Below are 23,139 nucleotides of genomic sequence, written 5' to 3'. Positions count from 1 at the left end.
GTGCCTCCCAAGTTTCACAGATCTAGGTCAAATGTACAACCGGGAATGATTTGTTGCGCTATGAGCCGTTTATTGAAAATCACATTAAAAATCTATAAAATATTGATTATATGCCAAGTCCAAGTTTCATGAAATTTCACCCAGGTTTAGACCCTCAAAACGGCAAAAGCGTGCGACAAAATATAAAGCTTTCAATGACTTTAAACCGCTTTAGATGAAACACGCGAAGTTTGAAGACAATGGGATAAATTCTATAAAAATAAAAAAAACAGTAAAGTAAATCGGTGGCACGGTAGCTGACTGGTTAGCTTGTCCGCCTCCCAGTGCTGAGGACGTGAGATCGAGCCCGGGCTTCGGCCTTCCTGGGTGGAGTTTGCATGTTCTCCCCGTGCCTCGGTGGGTTTTCTCCGGTTTCCTTCCACATTCCAAAGACATCCATGGCAGGTTAATTGATCACTAAAATTTTCCCCTAGGTGTGATTGTGAGTATGAATGGTTGTTCGTCTCTGTGTGCCCTGTGATTGGCTGGCAACCAGTTCAGGGTGTGACCCGCCTACTGCCTGAAGCCAGCTGGGATAGCCCCCCCCCCCCCCCCCCCCCCGTGACCCTAGTGAGGAATAAGCGGTTAAGAAAATGGATGGATGGATGGATGGAGTAAAGTAAATCCAAAATGGCGGACTACGTGTTAGGTAGCTGCGCTGGTCCTATTTAGATCGTGGATGTGTTCCTAAAGTTGCAGCTAGTGAGTGTAGTGGGGATTAAATGATCCAGTGTCCGGATGTGTTTTCGGGGGCCCGCGCACGACCACCCTCCTCCCCCTCCTCCCTCCGTCAGACGCACGTGCGCACACCCAAGCGCGTTTGTGCAGCTGCGCGCACTGAGGGATGCACACAGAGGACTGCGCGCGCCCGTGGACGTCGGCTGCTTGTGCTTGAGTCGGGGCCACTCCACTCCATGTTTTGCTCTTCCCTTTCGTCTGCTCTGCCCGCTGTGCGCGTCTCATTTCCTCGTCACTCGACTCACACTGACACGTCGGCGGCGGGACAAGTTGACATCATTGGGCATCGCTGTTTCTCCGCGCTCAGCGCAATCGGAACCAACGGGCGCCTCTTGTTACACGGGGGGGAGACGAGCCACGAGGCGTGCGATGAGCAGGACGTACGCCAAGTGACGAGTGATTTCTTTGCTTCTTTTTTCAATGAACGTCAAGATCACCATCCGAGAGGCGTCCTTTCAAAATCTCGTTTTCCTTCCTTCCTGGTGGATTTATCCTTTCTAAGAGACATCATCAAGGATTCCAAGCTGTGGTTTGAGATGTGGGGACCGCGAGTGGTGGTGTGCACCTTGTGGGTGCTGCTGCCCACCGCTTTCTGCGCTGAGAGCAAAGCTCGGAGCTGCAGCGAAGTTAGGCAAGCGTATCATGCCAAAGGATTCAGTCTGGTCAATGTACCTCATCAGGAAATATCAGGTAAGGATGACACATCATCATCATCATCATCTTCCTCCCAATTGGCATTTGTCATCCATCCCCTCTCACGCCATTATAATGACAGAAACCGGGAGACACGCAACCTTCCTACGTCATCATCAGCACGCTCCTGTTCGCAGAAGGGGCCAAGTCATAATCGTTATTGTGAAATTGGAGGGCATCGTTAATTAACAATGGTCGTCCGGAAACAAATCACGTTGTTGACATGGTCGTGCATGGTAAGAAAAGAGTGCCGAGAAATCGAATAAGATTGATGTAAAAGTGCATGGATGTTACTTTTATGGCACAATTAGAATGTTGTCCGTTTCGTAAGTTTTCCGATGGCTATTTAGTTATGATGATGATGATGGAAAGTATATATGCATGGGATAATGAGGTTGCTCGCATTAGAAACAATTCATATTGAAAACACATACAGGACTCAAATATGACAATATTTAGAGGATTGTACACAAGGAAAACACACCATGAAAGTTGAAATGTTCACATTGCCATAAACACAACCCTCTCAGGAGTGCTAATTAATGTTTGGCTATTTTTAATTACTAGCAGTAATTTAATCGCACATAAGCAAATACTAATATTATATGAAGTGTTTTCTGAGCTCCAGATGGTCATCAAGCTGACTTCACCCGCAGGTTGAATATTTTAAATACAATCTGTTTCCAAAAGAAGTAAAGTGTCCACTTCTATTTATTCAACTTTAGTTACCAATTTTACAAAAGTAGTAAATGAAGAACAGGCACGAGTACCTGTTGCTCATATTCAACAGCAGATCATGCCGCGTGCCACATTTGATGCAACTCAGCATAGAATATTTTTCACCAGTAGGGGGCTGTATGCACTCGGCACCAAATCTTTCTGTTGTGAATTCTCATATATTCCTCAAGGCTCCAGCTTAGTTTTTAATTCATGCTCTTTGGTACAGCGCAGATATGAGGTTTTATTGTCTCTTGCGTGGCAGTAATCACATTTATGGTCAAAGGGAAGAAGATTAGTCTGTAAGCATGAGGAAAGGAGGGACATGCAGAGAGAGGTCAGAAGTTAATCACTATTGCCACTTACAAAAAAAAAAAAGATCACACACTCAATCAGCATTGCTCATAGGCAGTGATAGGGCTCATTTGCATTTTATTTAAATGAATCAAAATGCAACTTCATTCCATTTACATTTAATAGTTTCCCCAACTAAAGTGTGCAATGTGTCGGCATTTCCGCTAATTGCAGCTAAAACTAAATCAAATAAGCAAACATGTTGAAATGATGTTATATTAGAAATCTATCATAAAAGAAAAAAAGAGTAGGTTCTTGTTGCTCTTTAGATGCGTTCAAGTAGTTGGGATTTGCTGATAATGGCCAAGACACACGTTTTGATTCCAAAATGCACGTTACAAGCTGAAAATGTTGGGAGCGGCCGGGGAGAACGGACCGTCTGCCCGATGGGCTGAAGTTAATGTTGCTGTTTAAACTCCGCTGACTGTAAATTATTCTCACTCGTGGGCTTGTTTCATGTGGTAATGAGTGCTGCCTTGATGTAAAGGAAGACTGCCTTCATCAGGACACTGAAAACATTCACCACATGCATCTGGGAGGAATAAAACACTCATTCATAAGGCCTATTATTTTTCAGATCAATAGCAACCAATTTAATACGGATAGACCGATTATCGCCCGGGCCGATTCTCGGTGCATATATTTTGCATTTTGCCAAATATCGGCATCGGCTGATAGATCTGGTGAATGCTTGCAAACGTAGCGAATTTAGGCTTTTCATCAGGATTTGTAAGATGTTCTCAGACCATTTTTACTTCTCGCAAAGACATTTCGAACATATTCAGACAATTTTTCACTGTCTGCGAAGATCTTTTGAATCCTTTTACGAACCCTGACGAAAGCCCCAAATTAGCTTCATTCGCATGCATTTGTAGTGACACACAGGGAGATTTTTCGTTTATGGATTTATTTAAATTTGCACTTGATGAAAATAATGCTGACACTGGAAACTCTCTACACTTTTTATTTTTAACAGTCACCCCCAAAAAATTTGAAATTTTGGAAAACTTTATTTAGAGTAGAAAACTTTTTACCTGCTTAGTTTTTAATTTTTATTATTTTATATTTAATTCTATATTTTTTAATTTTATATTTAAACAAAGCTGTCAATTTTTATATATATATATATATTTGGGGTGTGCCAAAAAATCGATTCTCATAAGAATCACGATTGTCATTTAGTACGATTCAGAATCGATTTTAAATGTCCCAAAATCGATTTTATTAAAAAAAAATTGTACTGTCTTCCCTTTGTGTGTGTCTTTATTGGGAGCGCTGTTCATGTTGTACCCGATTTGGCCACTGAGAGGCAGTGTGGTTCCACGCGGTCTGATACACTGTTAAGTTGTAGCCTCATTAGAGAGTAGAAGGAAAAAGTCACGATCAAGTTATTCCAATAAAAGTTGTTTTTTTGCAGCGTGGAGCCGTTCTTTTGAGTGATAAAAGTGCAGAGAGTAGAGCACAAATTAGCATTAGCGAGTCAGACTGGAGTAGATCCTTACGGTCCCTTGAACATCTATAAATTGAAGCAAAAATCATTGTCAATCAAATCATTTTGAAACAAAAATCATTTTGAAACAAAAATCATTTTTAATCTAAAATTGATTCTGAATGGAATCGCACACCCAAAAATCTAAATCGAATCGTGAGACATTCAGATTCCCACCCCTTATATATATATATATATATATATTTATTTTAAATTTTTTTATTTTATTTATTTATTTTTCTTTTCTTTGCAAACATTTTCTCTTTTGCTGCAAATGAATAGCGGCTTGAAATATCGGTTATCGGTCTCCTTGACTACTGATAATCTGTATCGGCATCGGCCTTGAAAAAAACCCATATTGGTCTATCACTACAATTTACACTATGCTAGTAAACACAGTTTGTTATTGGGCTTTGCTGTCTCCCAATAACCTTTGCATAAATACAGCAGAGGTTATATATGGGCCTCAGGAGAATTAGCTCCGCTCATAGGAACGTGTGGTAAACAGCATGAGAAGCATTAGTGTTCATCCCGCCATCAGCTGCTCTGTCATGCGACGGCTCTGAAAACACAAACGTTTAATACCTTTTGCAGAGGAGGCTACTTCACTTTGTAAGCTTCAAATTTCCATAAAATAATTATTTGCAGTGATCATTATATCTGAAGTGACAAATAAAAGACATGTTTATACAGCTGTTGGTTCATGAAAGTATCGTAAATCTACAGTTGATCGTTAATTAAATGCAAATAGTGATGAATCTAATTAGAATGTGGGCATTGAAATATAAGAGTTATGTTTATGAAGGTTGAGTTTCTAATTTAATTCTTCATGTAAATTTTTTAAAGGGCCTTTTGACTTTACACATTACCATTAACTCATTCACTGCCATTGACGGCTATAAACGTCCAAAATTCATTTGAACTATTTCTATTAGTTTAACATTTTTTCCACTTTTGCTTACAAGAGTATGAAAACCTAGATTTTTTTTTATTGTAAATTTAGAACAGATATGAAATTTGTGATTAATCGTTAGTTAACTAGTGAAGTCATGTGATTAATTACAATAAAAAAAATTAATCGCCTAATTAAAAGAAAAATATATATATTAAAGATAAGGGGCATTTAATCATAATTAATCGCATGATAGTTTTATATATTTATATCTGTTATAAATGTACAGTAAAAATTTTTTTAGGTTTTCATAAAAAATGAAATCGTTCAAATGAATTTTTGACGTCTATAGTCGTCAATGGCAGTGAATGAGTTAAAATTCTCAAGTCCATCTAATATGGAAATATAACTGTAGTCTCATGGGCCCAAAAGTCCTAAACCTCATCTAGAACATAAAGAACCTCATAAATGGTCAGAGCAGAAATCTCAAATTGATTTTTTCCCCTCCAGCTTTTCGGCGTGACAACTTTGTATTTAAAAAAAAACACAATAAGAAAATGATTAGCTGATGTAATTAATTTCAAGTACATTAGTGACTTTTTCCAAAAGGATTATTGCATGGCAAAGCAATAAAGGAGCATTAGAAACCTCTAGCTTAATTGCTTGTCATAATTATTATTCATGCAGGGAAATCCAAGTGGTGGTCTTTAAACAGCCTCTGAAACTTCAATACGCTTCATTAGTGATCGCGTTTGGCATGTTGACAAAGCCGCGTCACGTTTACCGATGCACAGCAACGGCGCCCAAGTGCATTTGTTCCAGGATATGATCGTTTGTCAGATGTTTGTCCTTGTGCGCGACTCACGTCGCCACTTTATTACCTGCTCTTTGTTCACAACAGCCCTCGAACGCTCCAAGGCACCAAATATAAACATCCACTTTAAAGAGCATTTGAAAATGAAAAGTAACTCTTTAAAAGCTTTGAAACAACATCACTCGACGCGCTCGCTACGATTTCGCTCGCATTTGTCTTTGACAAAGGAAATCTAATAGAGTTAATGATTTACAGCGTCGGTGTTTGCATAAGTAAGCGTTGAAGTTTAGACAAATCCCTTTGAGAAGAAATCTGCTAAATAAGATGATGGTAATGAAAAGTGGCATAAATTGTGGCGCCGAGAGGCGGTCTGAAGGACAAGAAAGCGCAGTGCGGCCCCCATGAAGCCATTCCTTGTATAAGTGCAGCTGCTACGGCACTTTAATGGAATGGCCGCAATGTTGTTATAGTTCATGAAAACCAGCGGAAAAGAACTGAAAAAAACATTTTTGAAGCTACACAGTAAATTTGATTCTATTTAGAATGGGATCAAATACTCAGTTTTAGAGTGATATTTACATTTGGAAGAGAGTAAAATAAAGAATTGGGGGGAAAAAATCTACTCCCTGAGCCACGCAGTTCCTGCTGTGCATTAGTATATCGCTTGTGTCAGCTGGAATCTTCGTAACTCCAAAAGGCCAGATGTTTTTGGTCTCCTCTTGGATATACGTACACAGTAGGAGGGGCATAGCTCAGGTGGTAGTGTGTCTCCCAAGATGAAGATCGTTAGTTTGTTCCTCAACCATTGAGGGACTTTTATTTTATTTTTTTCAATTCTTTATTTTACTCTTTCCCAAGTGTAAATATTACTCTAAAACTGAGTCTATTTGGTCCCACTCTAAATAGAGTCAAATTTACTATACATAATTCATCTTGCGTTTATAAATTTAACTAAAACTAACATTAACTCATTCACTGCCATTGACGGCTACAGACGTCAAAAATTCATTTGAACTATTTCTATTAGTTTAACATTTTTTTCCCCACTATTGTTAACAAGAGTATGAAAACCTAGACATTTTTTTATTGTACATTTAGAACAGATATAAAATGTGTGATTAATCGTGAGTTAACTATTGAAGTCATGCGATTAATTACAATAAAAAATTGTAATCGCCTGACGCGACTTAAAGATAATTAAAAATTCGGGGCGTCAGGCGATTACAATTTTTCATTGTAATTAATCGCATGACTTCACTAGTTAACTCTCAATTAATCACAAATTTTATATATGCTCTAAATGTACAATAAATAAATACTCTTAACAAAAGTAGAAAAAAAATGTTTAACTAATAGAAATAGTTCAAATGAATTTTTGACGTCTATAGCCGTCAATGGCAGTGAATGAGTTAATTACAACAAAAAAAATTATTTTGATTTTATCTTTGTCAACATCACAAATGAGCTTTCGGAGTTCATTTCACGCGTATTTTCTTTGGTTTTGGTTTATGTCCATACAAAAGAAAAAAAGTCATTTGAGAATTGTAGTTTAATTTATTATGCATCAACAAAGCAAAAAAATAATAATGTAAAAACTAATTAAAACTAACTGAATTTAAAAACAAAAGTCAAACTGTCAAGTAGTGAAATTGACTACAATGAAAAATCCCCAAACTTTTTATAACCCCGGTGGTGGTTTTGTCACCGCCTTGTCAGACGCCGCGTCCAATTGCAGAGACGGCGGCAGAAAACGCATTTTTAGCGACGTAACAGGCTCTAGTCAATAAAACATGGAGAACCTTGAAGAAGCCTGAAGCACACCTCGAAGCGGCAGAGGATCCCGAGCTCCCCGAGATCCTGCCGTGCCTTTAAAATCGGATGAACCCGATTGCTTTTTCTTGCTCCTTTTGCTTGTCATCTTCTTCCCTGTAAAAGTAACGTCAAGGCTTTTTGTTATGAATATGACAAATCTGTATTGCCGTCCAAACAAGGAGAAAAGGCTTTGGCTCACTTAGTGCTCAGTTACGAAGATGCGTTTTCTTCACGGTGCCCAAAATAATCAGGACAACTGAATTGTTAAAATTGTTAAATGCTTCGTCTTCACAATCGAGTACTGCTTAGTTTTTGCACGTTTTTAGTAATTACAGTGGTACCTCGGAGTTTTAACATAATTCGTTCCTGCGAAGTGTTCAAAGTCCGAATTGTTCACCCTCCGAAACATTTTTTTCCCATCGGAAATAATATAAATGCGATTAATCCGTTCCCAAGCTCCAAAAACAGAAAATTCCTATTTTAATTTCTATTTATGTTTTTGACATATACAGTACAGTACAGTATTTAAACAATAAAAAATACCTTACCTTTTTTGGTTGTGGTGTGATGGCATCAGTGGTTGATAAATGCTATGTTAATGCTAGCTTTAGTTCAGTGCTGAGTTTGCGTATTTTACATTGGGCATATTGTTCGACTACTAAGTGGTCCTTGCGTGCTTTAGCGTCAGGCACGTTGTTGAACAGCTAAGGGGGGTCCTCCTGCCAGTATTTACAGAAGTAGCCACGGTAGTTACAACGGCGCAATAATCTCCTTTCTAATTCCACTGTGGTTCGTAGCACTGTATGTTTTTCTTTGCTGCCACTGGCACTGGTGTCTTTCTTTGGGCCCATGGCGGATAAAATTGTCCTGGAAAAATCAAAATCTCGAGTTTGGAGCACCTCCGGGAGTATTCACGATCCGACTGGAAATGAGCAGTGCATCGTCTCAACTAGCGCAACGTGAGCATTCGGCTTCACTCGGCTTCACTCGGCTACCCGCTTTCAAAGGTACGTTCGGCTTAGCTTGCTTTGCTTTGGGCCGTTCGAACTCCGAGAATGAGTTCAAACTCCCGAGGCGTTTTTTTACTCAGATTCTTTGGTTGAAGTCCGAATTGTACGAGACGTTCAAACTCCGAGGTTCCACTGTGTCTACAATCACGTACTGCTCATATTTGCAACTCTAAATGGAGTCATTTTTAGCTTTAATGACATCTTAAGTGACTGAGACCTTCAACAAATACCACTATAAAACTGTCGCTTAGCAAATTTCGTATAAACATTCTGCAAGTTTTTTTTTCAAAGCTTACGATGATCTTGACAGTTGGAAATAAGTCTTTTTCTACTGTACATCTTCAGAGAGAACCGTTAATGAGACGTGTGGATCGTTGGCGTGCGCGCGTGTGTGTGTGTTTGTTGCATGTGTGTGTCAGTGTGAAGCACTTTCATTTCCTGGGTCTTCTTCTTTTATTTTGGTTTTGCTTCCCATTGCTGTGTTGGACTATTTCTGCGTTTGTTTACTTTTTCCCAAGGTTAGAGAGCGTGTCCGTGTGGTACATTCAAAATGAGTTGGAATGGAAATGGGCTTCACTTGCAAACTCCTTTTATAAGTGACCCGATTGTCCTCCAAGCACTTTTCCAATTGCACCTCATTCACTATAGCACGATTCTTGCTGTCGTTAAAGAAAAACAATCTCGTTCATAGACCACTGTTTGTTACGTTGAACATGAAAACATACCCATTAATCATATGACAGCCTTAATGAGCAAGTATATACATTATATTAAGTATGTTTACGGTAGAAGTCAATGCCCCCAAAATTCTTGACAATAATATGTTATATGTGACCTCACTAGTCTAAACATGACATTGTGAGTTAAGCAGCAAAATCCAGCCCTTTTTATCCATCTCAAGAGGCGGCCATTTTGCCATTTGCTGTCAACTGAAGATGACATCAGTGTTGCTCAAGTGTCAGTTAACAACCAATCACAGCTCAGCTTCAGAAAACAGGTGAGCTGCGATTGGTCGTTGCCTGAGCCACGAGCAACTGTGATGTCATCTTCAGTCGACAGCGTGTGGCAAAATGGCCGCCCCCTGAGATGGATAAAAACGTCTGGATTTTGCTTCATAACTCATATTCCACGAATGTAATATTGACTCATTCTCTGCCATTGACGGCTATAGACGTCAAAAATTAATTTGAACTATTTCTATTAGTTTAACATTTTTCCCACTTTTGTTAACAAGAGTATGAAAACCTAGATTTTTTTTGTTGTATTAGAACAGATATAAAATTTGTGATTAATCGTGAGTTAAGTAATGCCGTTAAATACGATTAAAAAATGTTATTGCCCGACGCCCCTAATTTTTAATAATCTTTTCTTTAAAAAAAAAAAGATTATATATATATAAAAAAAAAAAAAATATATATATATATATATATATATATATATTTATTTTATTTATTTTTTTTTAAAGAAAAGATTATTAAAATTTAGGTGCATCAGGCGATTAAAATTTGTAATCGTAATTAATCGCATGACTTCACTAGTTAACTCAGGGTTAATCACACATTTTATATCTGTTCTAAAGAACAAAAAAAATCTAGGTTTTCATACTCTTGTTAACAAAAATGGAAAATAAATGCTAAACAAATATAAATAGTTAAAATGCATTTTTGACGACTATAGCAGTCAATGGCAGTGAATGAGTTAATCAGAATGTCATGTTTAGAATATGGAGGTCACATTTAACATATTATTGTCAAGAAATATTTAAGGTTGACTTCTGAGAAACAACGTATACAATTTATTTGGCATAATGCAACTCAGCTACCTGAATCCTGTTAGGTCGCTCATTGATTAGACAGCTTAGAACACGATTGTCTCTCACGGCCCCACAATGAGTTTGGCACACAGGCTGTAGGAAAAGTCATGTGGTCTGTTCTTATTTCTGCCTGGTTCGATATGTTGAATTGTTGAATTGACTGACTGTAATACGTAAGGTCTGCATGATTTCTGCAAGCTCCTTTTTTTCTTTATTCCTTTTTTCCTTAGTAGTGTGAAAATCTCCGTATAACATATGGCCTGCTACACTACAGCACTTTGCACTGCTTTCAATCAACTGCTGCTAAAGCAGTAGTGGATGAGGATTTCAGCCTTTTCTACCCTGTGAAGCCTCCTGAGTAACTCGAAAATACGCAATATGTTGCGGGAAAAACATCTCATGGTTGGGGATTACCGTGATGTGATTAAAGCAAGCATACATAAATCATTATAGAAAAAAAACATTTGCTCTGTAAAAAAAAAAAAATAAATACACCAGCATATATAAACAGCACTCGAGAATCCGCACAACACGAAGCCATGGCTATGAGACTCCTTTTATACTCAACTCTTTAAAATGTTCCACACAATCAACTTGGTATGTGTAACAAATGCATTTTGGAAAGCAATACGGCTGCAGGGATGCATTTCACTGATATTTGTTGGCGGGGGGGGAGAGAGCTTTCCCGTGGGATTTCTCTGCCGCTGATTGACGGGAGAGAAGTGGGAGTTGATGGTGTTAACTCCGAGCCATTGTTTTTTTTTTTTGCCAGGTAATATTTTCGTAAATAGTGCCAATTCCTGATTATTTTATGAGAGTAGGTGAGATTTTGACCGCTCTGTCTTTCTACACTGTGGATGCTTGTTTAGGGTCTGTCTCAGCACCCACAGAGACTTTAAACCTCTGGAGGATCTGTGAATAGACTCCCAAGCTTGACTTAAGACTGATAGCGATATGCAGTGTGCTGTTGGGAAATCTCAAGGGTTTAGCAGAGGTGTCAGAGATGCAAATACCTTTGACACGGGGGACTTTTTATTTTTGTTTGTCGGTGCCCATGGCTGACTTAACATGCCAAATTAGACCCTCCTCTGTGATTTGGAAGTAAACAAGCATTTGGCACAAACAAGCAAGGTGTATTAAAAGTGTCATGGAAACATCAGGTGCTGTCAGCGAACTCCAAACCAACAGCCAGTCAGTCGCCATGGAACGGAACGGTGGTCTGCTGAATTTGCGATGACGTGCGTGTCCGTCCGTTTCATGTACAAGACAGTTAAACGTTCCTGCATTAGATCTTGCAGATGTCCAAAAATACGCACTTGATAAGACTACGTTTCTAATTCGGATTTTACAAAACTAGCACTGCGTTTCCACGGAATGGGAGTCAATTTTGCCTTTAATCGCAGGATTGGAACAGGACAGGATAAAAAGTTCACGGGAGCGAGTCTGAGTTACCTTCCTACGGTGGAGATGTACTGTAATCCAAATTTCAATTTAAGTTGGATTTCACCTTTTAAAGTCGATATTTACATCAAAATACTTTGTACAGTAATAAAAAAAAACGAAACATATTTGCGCAACCCGGAAGAGCAGGCACCAATATTTCGTATTTCCGCACGGACATTCATTCCTGACGTACGGCAGAGCGGCGCTAGTTCAAAATTAAACACAGAAATGTGACGTGCCTAATAGGGGCGTGGCCAAAAATCGATTCTCATTTAGTCCGATTTAGAATCGATTTTAAATGTCCCAAAATCGATTTTATTCAAATTATTTTATACTGTCTTGCCTTTGTCTGTGTGTACCTTTTTATTTGGAGTGCTGCTCATGTTGTACTTGGTTTGGCCACTGAGGGGCAGTGTGGTTCCACGCGGTCTAATACACTGTTAAGTTGTAGACATATTAGAGCGTAAAAGGGGAAAAAATCATATTATTATTATTATTCCAATAAAAGTTGTTTTTTTTGCCAGCGTGGAGCCGTTCTTTTGAGTGATAAACGTGCCGCGAGTAGCGCGCTAATTAGCATTAGCGAGTCAGACGAGTAGATCATTACAATTCCTTGCACATCTATAGGTTGAAGCAAAAATCAATGTCAATCAAATCATTTTGAATTGAAAATCGCTCTTAATCGAAAATCGATTCTGAATCGAATCGCAGGCCCAAAAATGGGAATCGAATCGTGAGACATTCAAAGATTCCCACCCCTAGTGCCTAATAGCGAGCCGACCTGCTCGATAGACGTCCGTTACTGAAGGTAACAACACAACTTTAAATAATTTTAAAATGGCGGGATTACTGTGGGAAATTAAGGTGATAACGACAAGGCACGGGCACCGTAAAGTCAAAATGATAAAGGTCGCGTACGATGTAATTTTCACATTTTTAAATTCAGATTTAACAAAACTATATCACTGGATTTCCATGGAATGGGAGTCAACTTTACTTTTAATCACAGGATTGGAAAGGGACAGGATAAAAAGTTCATGGGAGCTGACAGGAGCGGGATTATACAAATTTTTTTTTTTTAAATGTAGCTGACCTCCAAAATGTGAGTTGCATGGGAGTACGAGTCTTGGGACGGGGCAGGATTTTTTTTTCTGTGGGAACGGGATGACATGGGAGTATAAATCCACTTGAACGTATTTGCAAGTACGTTCGATTCAATTTTATTGCAAAAATGTTTGAATGCACTATATATGCATAAACATATGATCGAACGCACTTGTAGGCTAAATGCTAAAAACGGGGTATTGACTCGTGCATGCCCAAGTAACAAAAAAATTTGATATATTTTTTTAAATATTTGGCCTACATTATACTAACATGTTGGAAAATTAAGTAAGTTAAGATTGTTTATTCATATTTTTTTCAATATCATTTTTTCCGACTTCAGTTCAGCACATATCTGTACTTACGTTCAAACATAGCCAATGTAGCAGTCAAAAATGTTTACTCCCCATTGGCAGTTCCACATTTCCATACTTTGAAGACAGGTTGCTATTTACTCACATTCTTTATTTTTTTTAAAAATTTTTACCAATAGCAGTCACTTTTAACAACAGCATTGCATGTGTCAGTATTTACTAACAAATAAATGATAGAACAGAATGTGACATGCAAATCCTTGTTACAAACTGCTCGTTTCTCCAGCATTAATTTGAAAAATGTATGGCAATTACTTAAGTTCATGACCTAGTCTGGTGTGATCCCGCTGGTAGCCTAAGGTGAGCTGACTAATTGAGATCATCCCAAGTCTAATTGGAGTTATTTTTATGTTGATGCAAAAAGGTCGAGAGTTGATCTTAACCTCGGGTCAAAATTGCTCTTGCTTTAATTAAAACATTTAATAACAGGCTTTGCAGAAAATTCCCCAAAGGATATGATCGCCCCTAAATACATTAGAGGTGGATGTGTATTCTCGAACCCTTGTGATCTCTCACTGTTTTCTATCCATATGCTGTCTTTGCAGCCTCCCCAAGCTCTGTAGTCGTGGTCAAGAAATCAGTAGTCAGTACTGGTCCAGCAGGATGCAGTATTGGGTGGGATGAGCAGCCGCTAATAGGCAGCTAATATTAGCTAATAATAGCTAACAGCTATACTTCCTGATATACGTATTTTATTGACATGATGGAGACTTGCTACTAAGACGAATCTGCTTTAAAGTGTGTGTATTCCAGAGCGCTAAGATCAGGTACACCTCCAATATACTAAGATACAACACTTAACCATGTATAATGCAGCACACTGAAAACCAAGCACAATGTTTTACTGAATATTTATCTGACAATCTTTGTAAAAGCAAAATATTTCTTACCTCTTGAATTTGTATTACAAGTGGAAAAAAATGTGAGTCATGTATGAAAACAGAAGTGTTGTATTAAACCCTGGAGAACCCACGGGGGTCAAATTTGGCCCCTATAAATTTTGCTACTCAAATAACAAAGACCTTTATTTTTTTTTCCAGCAGTGATTTTGTCCCTGTGTTCTTGTTTTCATTGGCCAAAGTGTGTTTGTACATTCAAAATCCAGTTCTAAAATGCAACAAATAAAACAAAAAAATTATATTGTTCAATGTAGCTGTGTATTTGATTGATTATTTTCTTAAATTCTAAATAGTTTACTGACAGTTTTTGTTATTCAGATTTTTTGAAATGATACCCCTAAATCCCAAAAAGGGTAAAATTTCGCCCTAATCCTAAATTAGGGAATAAAGGGTTAAAATTGAAAAAAACATATATTTTGGTGTTCAGTGAATTTATAGCAGTCATTTAATGTATAATTCATAATTTTCCAAAGAAGAAAAGGGTTCTTGCGTTCTCCAGGGTTAAGTGCTGAAAGGTTGCACATATATCCTGTCAAAAGATTCATTAAGTCAAGTCCTGGTGAAAAGTGTACGAAAAGTTTTAGTAGCTAATGAAAGGTTTCACATCCTTTGTCTTTCCTTTTATGGCTTGCTAGAATTTTGAATTGAAGCCAGGGTTTGATTCTCCCCCGAATCCTGCTGTTTCCTTCCTCCTGTTTGAGCTGGTAAATGAGCGGGCCGGTCATCTCCCACCCTGGGGCTCTACCTCGGGCTCTTCAGACCACCAGCTGTTGTGTTTAGACTTTAGCCGAGCATCAGCGTGCGAGTCTTTAACCTCACGGTATGTGTTGTCCTCTTTTTGCCAAGAGAATGTAAAGCGATTCAGGCCGAAAAAATATATATATCCTTGACATTCAGAAAAACTGCAGTCAAATTAAAATGGAGTCAAGTATATGAAAATAGGCATTATGTCATCATATGAATATATTAACACTTATGTTAACGAGGGCTGGTTTAAAAAAAATCTAATAATCGATATTGAATCAATTTTTCTTTTCCAGCGGAATAAAACCATTAATAAAACCATGCATCAATTATTTTACTATCTCTTTTTTTCCCCGATAAATTAACAAGGAAATAAAATTTAAAGGTCATTTGTTTGTATCTTACTATTTTTTTAATTTACTGAATCTTTTTAATTGATATTTACAATGATCGAATTTGAATTATTAAAACATTTTCATCTCATCCATGTTGATGTCAATGTTTGTGTAAGTGATTATAACAAGTGTTATTTTCATAAATAAATCATTTTATTTTATTTAATCACCAGTTACTGCCTCAGTAAAATTTTATTTGGAATTTAATGTTTGTGGTCGTTTAAAAAAAAAAAAATATATATATCCTTGACATTTAAGAAGAATTGATGTCCCATAATTAGTCAATATCGGATTGAACTGAAGTGAATCCAATCGAATCGGGAAGAATCGAAATTGAATCGATTGAGGAACTTTGAAGCGATACCCAGCCCTAATATTATTATTTATGCTGGGGGTCCTACATGACTACATCATCTCTCGGGACCCGGCGACTCAATTTCTGCTTCTGCGATGTCAACCATGTGTGCGCTTCGACCGTCCTGATTTTAACAGAAATGAAGGAAGCCGCTTCGATTGGCCGAGAGTCGGCTGCGTTCCATCTCACAATGGCACAAAAAATCCTATTCGATCTGTGCTAGTCAAGCAAAATACCAAAAGAAAGAAAATTCAGGAACCCGGAAATAGGACCCGCAATCTCTACGCTGCCTTGCTGTGCTCATTATTAAAACCTAATATTATAATCCTGTAATTTTCATTTCCATGTTTTCGGATCGTTTTTATTGTGTTGGACAATGACGTTTGCATAACATTTAGTCGTAAGTTTATTTTCATTTCATTCCATAGCTACATAGTGGCTTGTAATATAATACAAGCAATCTCCTGGAAGAATGTTGTAATACTGGATCCTGGATGTCATTTAACATTGCTTACAATTGCAATTGAAATTGTTCAGCACATAGTTTGCCTTTTTATTACTTCAACGAGTAATAATGTCTCATAGGCCATGCTTTTCACTACAGAGCCTGACTGATGCAATTCGATCAGCACACAAAATGAAATGCTTGAACATTTCTCATCTTTGGGGAAATTGTCCAAAGTATGCACTGGAAAATGAGTTGGATAGGAAAACATGGTAACAACATGAAGGCAGTCGATAGATGATTACGTGAAAGTGGAAGTAAACATTTTTTCATTTTCGATTCATCAAGCTGATAACAGTCTGTGTTGCCATATTTATTTGACTAAAAGCAATGATGGTGATAGATATATGCTTGCATTAGAACCGTGAACCTCAGATCATTTTTGTCAGGGATTCGGGCCTGGAAGTTATTTGAAAGTAAAAAAATAAAAATAAATTCCTTTAGCACCCTCCGAGTGCGGTAGCATATGGCTGGAACATTTGTGGGAGTTATCTGTGTCATCTTATTTGGACACATTCAATTAGGGTCTCAAGCCCCAGTGGATTCAGTTGAAAGCGGGTGATGTGGGTGATGGAGAGGAGATCCAGATGGCGGCAAAGCAGCGCTGAGATCAATCACGCTTGATGCATTTTTCCCACTTCAACATGCAGACAGATGTGATTTAGTGCCGTAATTGGGTTTCCTTCCAGTTCTTGCCTTTCTGTTGACAAGTAATAATGGCGCATAAAGCATATGTGCACTTGCTTGTAAAAACTCAATCTTATTATTTGATATATCTAACAGAGGCTAACTGTCAACAATCAAATTGGAATCAAAGTAAGTGTCAATGAGCTTCTGGGGAGACCCATTCTTTAGTGCCTTATTAGGGTAAGCGAGACAGAAAATGGATGGATGGATGGATATTGTATTTTATGATCTTAGCTTTGATCTTGATGTACAGTTTAAGCATGAACAAGTGTGCATACATTAAAAAACAAAACATCAGATTATAGTAACATTTGTGTGACCACTCACAAATCACTCACCTTGAATCCTGTTGCCTTGCTATCAAAATCTGGAGGTCGCACAACTTGCACTTTGTTTTGACCTCTATTATTCATAATACACATTTGTGTATCAATTTAAAGTAAACATTCAATGAAAATGGTTTATCATTTTTTTCAAAATTTTTTTATAGCCCAGATACAAATTTTACGACGCCATAATTTTTATTTTATTTTTTCAAAGGGGTGTGTATGTGTATTATATTCCGATAAAAAAAAAAACCTCGCAAATTTTCCACTTTATAAAGTTGCAAACTTGTAAAGTGGCAAATTTGCAAGAGAAAAACTCGCAAAGTTGAGCGCTTATAAAGTGGAAAATTTTTCGAGAAATACACATAGCATACTACTATGTTTGTGCCAATACTTTTCGGTCGGGTTTTCAAATAAGGAGATAGCAATTGCTTTAGCAGAGATGAACTATTTGAAGCGTTGGGTATGGCTAGCGACAAAGACGCCTCACTTTGTGAAGGACCACACCCTGAGGATCAAGCATTTAAGTTAATTTGTTTTACTTTTCTATTTTTGTTTCCAGAATTATTATTTATGCATTCATTCTTTTTTTTTTTTTTTTTGTACAAGTAGTTAAGTTGATGTGTCGAATCTGCTGCTCTCCGTCATTCACTTGCATTTACCTAAAGTATGCTAGCTTCTGATTGGTTAGTGTTAGTCAGCTGATAGGGGATCAGGAAGAGTTGTCGCTCTAGCTGCTGTGTATGACGAGTAAAGTTTACATTAAGAATGAATCCGTCTCCATCCTGCCTTTTCATTTTATAAACAGTGTCCCATTAGTCACCAACGAATCCTACGTGTATTTGTCGTAAATTTCGGAGTTTTTTTCTCTCGCAAATTTCCCACTTTATAAAGTGGCAAATTTTTGAGATTTTATAAAATGGCAAATTTGTGAGTTTTTTCTCGGAATATTACCCCCCTCCCTCGGGGAAAAAAAAAAAAAAAAAAAAAATATATATATATACGTGGCCCTAATACGCCATCGTATTTGTCACATTAATTCAGATAAAAAAAAAAAAGAAGAAGTCACAAATGAATGTTGTCTTCCAGCCAAGGTCACTCCAGGTAAGACCCCATTATGGGCCAGGAGCCAAAAGCCAGCGCAGTCATATCTCAAACGCGAGACAAGCCAATTGCGACGGAGTCACAAATTTCACAGACAACAGTGTCAATCTTTTAATGGATGACGGGCCTTAGAATTCACTTTAAACAGGACTATTTACTCCAGTCATCACAGTACTGTAACTCCACATGATAACATTTCTGTAATGCAAGAAAATGAGTTGCATCTCATGCCCCCAATTTTTTTTTTGTAAAAAAATCACCAAAAAAACTAGCCATTCGTAAATGAGTCAATACCGGCAACATTAGACATTGCACGCCTCATTAGCGTCAGTAAAACAGCTAGTTACTACTTCTACTAGACCAGGGTGGGCAATTAATTTTCCACAGGAGGGATGTGATAAACTGAAATGGTTGTCGAGGGCCGTGCCAACGCGCTACCCTCGATTGTTTTGTTTTTGGGCAACAGGAGCTCATCTGTAAGTGCTTGGGCTTTCGAAGCAGGTGATGATTGCGTGCAAATGAAAAATCGCAGCTACATTAGTTGCTGGAGAGCTGCTAGTCTGTTTATTATACAATCTGGCACCAATTTGCCACCTCACTAACTGTATTGCTAAATTTCCTTGTCTCCAAAATGTGTATGTGCACGGGTTAAAGCTTTCATACATTTGCACACTTTTTCCCGTCACATGACGTGATGCAAATGACAACACAGAAAAACAAAAAGCTTGCTGTTGTGTTTTGCACTTCAGGGCCACCGTAGGTTTGTCATTTACCGTACTGTATTTTCATAATTTTATTTGTGCTATGATGTTTAGACACAATTATAGTAGAACAATACGTACTTGATAATGGTTCAATCTTGACCTCGGGATCGGTTCCAATTATTGGCATGCAAAAAATGTTGTCCTTATTAATGCAGAAAAGAGTGGTCAAGGGATGTACCAGATGGCGGGGAACATATGCTTGTTGCCCTTTGGCCAGGTAGACTAATGAATCCTTGTGGGAGTTAATCACACTGTCTATTATCACACCTGGGAATAAAAGACACTTTCTGTTATTGTTTTAATATTTTTTTCCACAGCAGCATACCTTTTAAATGGTTTCTGATTATATTAAGGGCAGCAGTAGCTCAGTCTGTAAAAGACTTGCAGTTTCTGGTTCAAGACCTACCGCAGATTAAAATTTTTATTTTTATTTTAATGAGTAATGATTCCTTCCACCTTAGTCATTTCATTTCCCATTCGTCTTACCTGAAGAAATGACATTAATTTGGCTAATCTGAAAAGTTACAATTCAATTTGATCCTAGGATCGTTTTCATTTTTGTATACCGTTTCTTAAAAGAAATTACTGAATATGGGAATAGACTAATATGTTGGTTCTTAACCTGGGTTCGGGGTTCGGTGAGTGTCTCAGGTGTTCGGTTTGTGTTGATATGTCCCGCTTGGCCATCATTGGCTGCTGGTGTTCATGCTACATTGCTTGGCCTGTAACTGTTGTGATGGTACATCGTGTGATTTCTTTATTATTATAATCACTTCATACTATCTATGTTGTGTAAAAAAAGAAAATGGTCGGGCGAATATGTGCAATATGAATTCACATGTATAACGGAAAATTATGGTGTTCCACAGGGTTCAGTTCTGGGGCCTTTGCTCTTTTTATTGCATCTGCTTGTTTTAAAGTGCTTTATAAATATAGAATTGAGTTGAGCGATGGGAGTCAGCGACTTACCTGCATGATTTTTAATGTTATTCCAGCACAGCTAGCAAGCTAGCAAAACTAAAGGAACGCTTCCTTATGGTACAACCATTTTAGATTACGGTAAATTTTTGTCTTTTGGATGAAAAGGTTTATTACTATTAGACATGTTATAGTCATCTCCTATATACTGTAGCTGATAGTTTTAGTCACCGATAACTCAAAAAAAGTTTTTTTAATCAATAATAATAATAATAATTTGCATTTACTTAATTAAGAGTGTATGTAAATGTTTGCCTTAATTTGAAAAATGTTATTAGATTAAATTTGCAAATTTATTTACTTTATTTAGATTGCCCCCTAACCTGGATGTTGTTTTGCTTGGCGGATGTACGTAGCGCGCGCTGCTCAATACGGAAGTAGAGACGAGAGAGAGCAACGCGATCGACAACAAGAAATAAAGTTGCATTAAAAACATTCCACAACTGGTCAAGGACGCACACGGTAAATCATTTTTACGTTTGAAAAGTGTTGTACTAAACGGTCGTAGTTTGAAATGCTAATTTGTTTAGCAAAAGTTATTTTGTTTACATACTGTATTTAAGCTAGCCAGCTCAAACTTCGCTATAGACACATCAGCACATGCGGTATCTACTGTAAACACAAGGTTTACACTACAAAAGATTTTGTCTTTATTTTATAAAAAATATATATTTTTTAAATTTGGGTTTAATATTGACAGTATTGCTATCATTGTGTCTACAATAGGAATGTATAAATATTGCTAAATATTTTTGCATTGAATTATATATTTGCATGTAGCAGCATATTTATTACATTTTGTACTTTATGACAATTATTGATTTCATTTTCATTTTATTTGTTTTAGTTTTTACGGTGAGGCGTGTCTAAAACCGTGTGGAAGAATAAAACACAAAACATCAGTATGAAGCGTGGATGATTGACCAGAGTGTAGCTACAGTGTATAATAAATAAGAGTGTATAATAAATATAGCAGTTTTGACAAAATAGTACCACCTTATGAGATTAGAACGGTGTCGCAATCAAATAAGCTAAACAAAAATAGGATAGCTTAATAAGCTCATGACTCATCTCGTAAAGAGTGTAACAAATTTTTAATGTAGGTGGCAGTGGGAAAAACCTTCATCTTTAGATAAATCTGTCGCCTGGCAGTGAGACAGAGGCGGCAGTCCTGATTTAACATGAGCATTTTCTTTTATTGTACATTGACACTTCTGTCAGCGTTGTCACTCAAGTAAAGGCTTACAGCTCACTCGCTTAAATACAACTGTACACCCTCCCACTTGCTTGTTTGTTTTGTCATCTAAAACCAATGCATAACTGACAGAACACATTAAATGCGTCAAATCAGCGTAAATCAAACACGCAGGAGCCACTTTGGGTGAGCGGAAGTGCACGGTGAGAAATGTGGTCACAGTGAAGATTTAGCAAACCGTTTTGACAGTTGCCGCTGATGCATTCTGGGACGTCGCCTCTTCACCTGTAGACGTCAAGTAATGTTTCCGCACTGCCCTTGACCAATCAGCCAGAATTTTACTTGACGGGCGAATTCTTCAAAGGAATGTCATCCGTGAACTTACATGACTTACACTGATGACATCGTAAAAAAAAAAAGAATTCTATTCACCACTACGACATAATGATCCAACATGTGAAGTGCATCAACATTTCTCCTTTGATAAAGTTAACTCAGTTCACTCTCTGCAACCAAAATATTACAATTTATTAACTCTTGTGTAATGCAGTTCTACACCATTGCCAACTACTCATAATAATAAACGTATTGCCAAATTATTATTACTCTAAGTGTCAATTAAGAGTAAAACTATGCTTTAATGTGCTGAATGTATTTTGGTAGTACATTTTAATCCAGGGGACTTGGATGAGGGACTTCTCGAGAACAAGGTTATTTTAGTTTAAAAAACAAAAACAAAAAAACTATTTCGTAACAAAATAAATAAAAATGAAAACGCTTTAAAAAAAACAAACTATGAAACTACATTTTATGTTTATAAAACTAACTAATTACAGCGAAAATGTCTTTCGTTTTAGTCTTTGGTAATTCATTTAATACATGAACATTGAGGGATGATTTTAAATGTAATTTTAAGTCTATTTATTTTGATAATAACCGGAATAACGATGTTTGAAAGTGACGTCATCTTGCAACAGACAATAGAAAGCACCTTCAGATGACGTCGCTCCTCGGCAACAATTTTGCGTGCTTGACTTTTGGCTTGGCTCGGCTCGCCTGCTTTTTCATTTAACTCAGCCGATATGCAATGCTAGGTAAGAAATGCGTTACTTTGTTCATTTCGCCATAGTGTTTCTTAAATATTGCACACAAGTAATACACTTAAAAAAAAAAAAAAGAAAATCTGGCATTTTTTAATTAACTAAAACTAATAAAAACTAACAGAAACGCCATGAAAATTAATTAAAACTAACTAAATTTAAAAAACAAAACTCAAAATGAAATAAAAACTAATTAAAATGAAAATTCCAAAACTATAATAACCCTGCTCTCGAACCCAGGAAATACAACACAAAACTTTCTACCTCTGGTGGAGGTATATTATAATTAATTGTATTCAAACACAAGAACATGGTCGTTTTTGTGTGTCTCTGAGCAAGCCACCCATTTCATGTGTGAAGTTAAAAAAAAAAAAAAAAAAAAACGCTGCAAGATGAAGAACACGGATCGGGCCGCAGTCACATCACGTTTGATAGCTTCGGTATAGTTAACGCAATCGTGACGAAGCATGAAAATAGCTCATCAAAAGTACGCTCGCTTCCTCTGCAAACCAATTTTCCGTCTGCAGGTGTGCGATGGTGTGTGCAACACTTCTGCTTCAAATTAGCCGGAGCAATCTTACACAAATGAATGTATACGTTACATGTACGTTTTTATGCTAGGCAGAGACGTCCTAGTCAACAAATAAACAATAAATACAGACAAAGCTGTAATAACACCAAATTATAGGGAGTCATTTAAATTATTATAATGTATAATGGCACTGGAGTAGGACAATTAACTCATGGCTTTAATTTAATGGAACACATTTCTTTCTGTTTTGTGACACCATCCCT

At 37.3% G+C, this 23,139-nt stretch overlaps 1 protein-coding gene across 5 annotated transcripts in view; it reads left to right on the top strand.

The window, feature by feature from the left end:
• gpc6a (glypican 6a) overlaps nt 1-23,139 on the top strand; it is a 93,727-nt gene that overhangs the window by 5,101 nt on the left and 65,487 nt on the right. Inside the window, exon 3 of one of the 5 annotated variants that reach the window (XM_077563687.1) lies at nt 1,210-1,467. The exons of 2 other annotated variants lie outside the window; for them this stretch is intronic. In XM_077563687.1, coding sequence (XP_077419813.1) covers nt 1,314-1,467 — 154 coding nt within the window. In that variant the 5' untranslated portion in view covers nt 1,210-1,313. Of the gene's footprint in view, nt 1-924; nt 1,468-1,613; nt 1,707-23,139 lie in introns of those variants that run through there. 2 more of the 5 variants (XM_077563686.1, XM_077563688.1) reach the window with 2 other exon arrangements.

This window comes from Vanacampus margaritifer, chromosome 4 (assembly GCF_051991255.1).
Source record: "Vanacampus margaritifer isolate UIUO_Vmar chromosome 4, RoL_Vmar_1.0, whole genome shotgun sequence".
In the NCBI taxonomy this organism is placed as follows: domain Eukaryota; kingdom Metazoa; phylum Chordata; class Actinopteri; order Syngnathiformes; family Syngnathidae; genus Vanacampus; species Vanacampus margaritifer.
The sequence above is the reverse complement of the archived record's forward strand: the minus strand, read 5'-3'. Positions and strand labels throughout refer to the sequence as shown.